We start from the raw sequence: 5351 nt of genomic DNA, 5'->3' as shown, positions 1-5351 counted from the left end.
TGTTGAAAGCTTCCAAAAACTAATCATCAAACACAAACTCCACATCCTTTTGAAGAATATCATTTAGAGGCCTTTCTATGAGAGAAAAATCCTTTATGAATCTTCTATAGAACCTGGCCTGACCTAGAAATGATCTCACACCCTTTACAGTAACCTCAAACTTTTCCTTGTCTACCTATATGCCTTTGTGAGAAATTTTGTGCCCAAGGTCTATGCCTTCTTCAACCACAAAACGGCACTTTTCCTAATTCGACACCAAGTTCACCTTCTCACACCTTGCCAAGCACTTTTCAAGATTTTCAAGGAACACCTCAAAGGAAACTCCACTTTCGGAAAAATCATCCATAAAAACCTCCATCTCTTCCTACATCATGTCTCCAATAATACTCATCATACACCGTTGGAAAGTTGCGGGAGCATTGAAAAGGACAAATAGCATTCTCCTATAAGAAAAGGTACCATAGGGACAAGTAAAAGTAGTTTTCTCTTGGTCATCGGTGTGTATAGAAATTTGGAAAAACCCTTAGTAACCATCAAGGAAACAATAGTGCTTGTGCCTCTTTAGTCTTTCAAACATTTTATCAATGAAAGGAAGGGGGAAGTGATCTTTCTTAGTGGCTGTTTTAGACGTTTATAATCTATACACCTTTGCTAACCCGTGACCATCCTTGTCGGAATAAGCTCACCTTTTTTCATTCTTGACGACGGTCATGCCTCTGTTCTTTGGAACGACATGAACGGGTGAGACCCAACTAGAGCTTGAGAAGGGGGATATGATTCCTACATCTAAAAGCTTAGTAATCTCTTTATTTACTACCTCTCCCAATTGGGGATGTAATTTCCGTAGTCGCTCAGTAGAAAGAAGAGCGCCCTCCTCAAGGGTTATGTGGTGTGTACTTAAAGTGGGGCTTATACCTTTGAGGTCATCAATGGTATATCCCAAAGAACCTTATGACAAGGGAATAAACGCGTCGTCAATTGTCTATTCCTAGATCAAATACAATTTATACAACCTAAACAAACCTAATACGAGTATAAGGTAAGCATAGGGGTCAAACCACAGTGAACGAATAAACAACACCAAATGTTATCGACAATTAAGCTAGTCCGGAATAGGAGATAAATAAACTAAAGTCTAAAGATGCTAAAACAAGAAATAAAACACTAAGAGAAATGGTTTAGGTATAGGATTCACTTGAACATAAACAAAGGCATAGAAATTGAATTAATTATGAACTAAACATGCTCGAATATCGAAGTAAAAGATTCAATTTAGCCGCCTTCCGAGGTCAATTGGTTCTCCTAACATAGCCTCTATGCTTCCGCATCAGAACCATATACTAGGAGGTACTATTCAATAACAATCGATAATAATGAACCCTATCTAAGTCAACTTCTGTTCCTTGTTAGCAAAGATTCACCTTTAATCAACCAACAATGCGCACCTGCAAGAAGATTAAAGAATATCAAGCATATAAAGAATTTAATCACAAATAAATCAATTCTAAACCCTAGAATATGTTCAAGATCCAACTACAACACAAACATTCCCTTAATGGGGGAATTACTCACTAATCATGCTAACAACAAGATTAATTAAAAAATAATCAAGAATCAACATGATTAACAAGCAATACCTGTTTGGGGGTTTTCTATGTGTCCTTTGGGAGAGTTACAATTTCCTAGCAGACTTCCTTCTTATGCCTGTACCTGCACCTAGCAGACTTCCTTCTTACGCCTGTACCTGCACAAGTAACGGAGACTCCGGATGGGGGGTGGGAGTTCCGCCTCCGAAGATTAAGTTAGTATCTTTTCGAAGTGGAATAAGAACAGTAAAAGCTTCTCGGTTCGAGAGCGTTTCAGTAGGTTTGGGCTTTGTTTGGTTTTTTTGTGGTTGCCATTAATGTATATGTGTCATAAATGAGGTCTACCCTTACTATTTATAGTAAGGGAGAACTGTACCTCAATTAGGGTATAAGGGACACGTGTCTGCAAAGGAATTGGGCCTTTGCAGACCGTTTGAAGATTGACACGTGTCAAGCCTTTATTGGGCCACGTGTCTTAGGGTATTTTCACCCTAAACAATACCAACAACTAAAATAATAATCAAAATAAAGCAATAAAAATAGAAGAGAGAGAGAGTTAGAGATTATCATTGATTGAATGTGAAAATCTACAAGCAAGATGATTAATCTTCCACTTCAATATCCAAGCTCAACAATGGTGAAACCCTTACTTTAACTCTCTAATCTATTCTAATCCTAAGCTAAACCTAGAGAGAAAAGCTCTCCTAAAAACTAATTAAGAAAAATAGAATAATTGATAATTGTTTTCCTTTAATTAATTACCCTAAAATTAGCTATTTATACTAAGCTAAGAATACTAAGTAAATAATAGAAAAGATAATAAAGTAAAAAGGAAAAATAAAGAAAGGAACTATTGATAAAAAATAAAAGAAAGAACTAAGAAAAGGGAAAGGAAAAGAGATAAAATGAAAGAAAAAGGAAAAATTAAACCCCCAAAATCTCCAAAACATCTTACCCTTTTCTTTTCTTCCTCGATTTCTTGGCTGCTCTAAACTCCATCACCACCGTATCACACCATCATCAACGGACATCATCGAGCATCATCTTCAATCTGCAATCTCAACTGTTTGATCTCATTAAATATCATGTGCATAGCTCGTGAAATGGTTCAATCGAACCATGGGTTGGTGTGGCTGAACTACGGGGTTGGTTCGGTCAAACCATGATTGTGTTCGACCACACCTCTTCAATTTAGAAAACATCGAAAGTTCTGACTGGCACTTCTACCGAACTCCTATGCGGTTTTCCCGAACACCATTGATTTGCTATTTGCTATAATTTTTGGCGCTTGGTTGAATGGTTGAGTAATTGCGGTGGACTGCTTCGCTAAGGTTGTGGGATATGCAGTGGTGATTGGAGGCAGTAGTAGTGGCTGATAGTGGGTGGGATGCGAGTGGTCAGGTGTTTATTGGAGATGCGGGGTTGTGCTGATTGTTGACGGTGGTGCAGGTGGTTTGTGATGGTTGGTAGATGCGGTGAGGCCTGTTGTAAATTGGTGGTCGTATTGATGAAATTAGGTGGTCTGGGTTGCAGCTCGTGTTGGTGAGGTGAATTGTGATTGGAGGCTGGTGGTGGCTATAACTGGTGTAGTGATGAAGATCGTTGCTGCGGTAGGGGTGCAGCGTGCTGTTACTACGGGTTTGGTGAAGGGTGAGTTATGGTTGTGAGATTGGGGGTCTGGTTGTGGTTGTGTTAGGTGGTGAGAGCGGGTGCTGCTGCTTGGTGTATTAGAGGTGAGCTGTGTTGTGAGGGGGCACAACAGCTCGGTGAATTGGAGCAAGGGAGCTTGGTGTTTTGTTGTGGTGAAGGATAAGGTGAATAGAGAGGGAGTGTGTGGTGTAGGATAGGAGATGGTGGGAGGTAAGATGGCAGTACAAGCTGCTCTTGAAGGGGAGAGAATTATATTGAACCTCGAACCTTGACTATCACCTACACATCAAACCAATGAAAAAAATGGAAAAACGAGAAATAAATTAAAATAAAATAAACTACGAAAATAAACTAAAACTAACAAAATTAAATAAAACTATACAGCAAAGAAAGTAAATAACAAAAAAAACATAAAGCTAATCAAAACTATGAAAGTAACAAAGAAAAGGAACGAAATAAAATAAATCGAAAGCAAATAACATACAAAATTAAACTAGAAACCAATTAAATAAAGAAATTAAAATAAAACATACTAAAACTAAGAAATAAACTAGAAACTTTATTAAAAGGAAAACAAGAGAATAAAAGGGAAAATAAGGGAATTTAAACACAGAAATAACTCTAGAACTACTCCCTAAGAGTGACATAAATGTCACACATCACCTTGGTGCCTTCTCAAAACACCGCATAACGCTTGAGCATGGCTTTCACACAAAGATGCACTACCAATCACGGGATAAGTAGAATTTATGCCTAAGAACTCATACCTTAGGTGTGATGGTACAGGTTTGATCTCTACCATAGGAACACCTTTACCTTCCTTGGTTGAAGCCGTTTGCAAAGCCTCTTGGCTTGAGATTTTACATGCATATTTTCTCATCATTTCCTTCAACACTCCCATCTAGAAAATTCTCATATAAAGCCATTTCCTTGCTAGGAGCACCTATCTTTTCCTTTTTCAACAAAACGCACTCAAGAGGATAATTAGTTGTGGGCAAGTGCTCATGCATGGAATGTACAAGATTGTCTAAAATTTCAACTCTCGTTAAATTCTTAAGAGATGAAGAAGGATATTTCATACTTTCATTCAAATCAAATTCAACACGCACATCTCCAATTTTATGTGAAATCATAGCATTTTTTACATCAATCAAATCACCCGAAGTAGCAAGAAATGGTCTACCAAAATTAATAGGAATTGTAGAATCCTCATCTATGTTAAGGACCACAAAATCTACAGAAATGATGAACTTTCCTACCCTTAAGGGAACATCCTCCACCTTACCCCTTCGAATCCTAATTGATCTATTAGCTAATTTCATTGTAATGTTGGTAGGTAAAAGTTCTCCCTTCTCTTGTCTTTGATAAACCGAGTAAGTCATAATGCTAACACTAGATCCTAAGTCACACAACGCATTATCAATTCGCATTTTATAAATAGCATAAGGGATAGTAAAGTTTCCGAGATCCTTCCACTTGGGTGGAATTTTGTTCATTATGATTGCACTACAATTCTCGGTCAAGCTAACCGTTTCCGTAACATCACATGTCCTCTTTCCACTATATATCTCCTTAAGGAACTTTACATAATTTGGCATTTTTTCTATCACATTGATGAAAGAAAGAGTAAGATGAAGTTGTCTAAGCATCTCTATAAATTTCCCAAATTGCATATCCAATTTGCGCTATTAAATTTTGGGGCTAAGGGAGCTTGGGCTTGAAGACTTGTTTTTCTTTCTATTTCACCTTCTTCACTTGTTCCTTATAAACTTCCTCAAACATAGGGTTCTCATCTCCCTTATTCTCAATTTGACTCTTGCTAGGACTCTCTTTAGCATCACTATTTTAGAAACCTCACTCTCAAGGACCATACCACTCCTAGTCACAATCGCATTTACAGGGCTCTCAGGATCTAAACTTGGCGAAGTCAAAGAAAAAATATTTGTAAATTCCTTAAACTCACTAGCCAATTGAGAAATTTGGGTCTCCAACCCCTTTTGGTAAGTCAACATGACATTAAACTTCTCATTAATTAGGGTCATGTAGGTGTTCAACAATTTGGCTTGCTTCTCTATGTCATCCTCTAAGAAACTCTTAGAAAAAAATGGTTTATCA

At 37.6% G+C, this 5351-nt stretch overlaps 1 protein-coding gene across 1 annotated transcript; it reads right to left on the bottom strand.

Moving 5' to 3' along the window:
• Nucleotides 1-4096: 4096 nt before the first annotated feature.
• Nucleotides 4097-4834, bottom strand: LOC110687056. The gene has a single exon (XM_021863684.1). The coding sequence runs from the start codon at nucleotides 4832-4834 to the stop codon at nucleotides 4097-4099; it is 738 nt and encodes a 245-aa protein (XP_021719376.1).
• Nucleotides 4835-5351: the final 517 nt, after the last annotated feature.

This window comes from Chenopodium quinoa, unplaced genomic scaffold (genome assembly GCF_001683475.1).
Source record: "Chenopodium quinoa cultivar QQ74 unplaced genomic scaffold, ASM168347v1, whole genome shotgun sequence".
NCBI classification, from domain to species: domain Eukaryota; kingdom Viridiplantae; phylum Streptophyta; class Magnoliopsida; order Caryophyllales; family Amaranthaceae; genus Chenopodium; species Chenopodium quinoa.
The sequence above is the reverse complement of the archived record's forward strand: the minus strand, read 5'-3'. Positions and strand labels throughout refer to the sequence as shown.

Excerpts from the sequence above, each read along its gene's own strand:
- LOC110687056 (XM_021863684.1), bottom strand. The coding sequence starts at position 4,834 with ATGCCAAATTATGTAAAGTTCCTTAAGGAGATATATAGTGGAAAGAGG.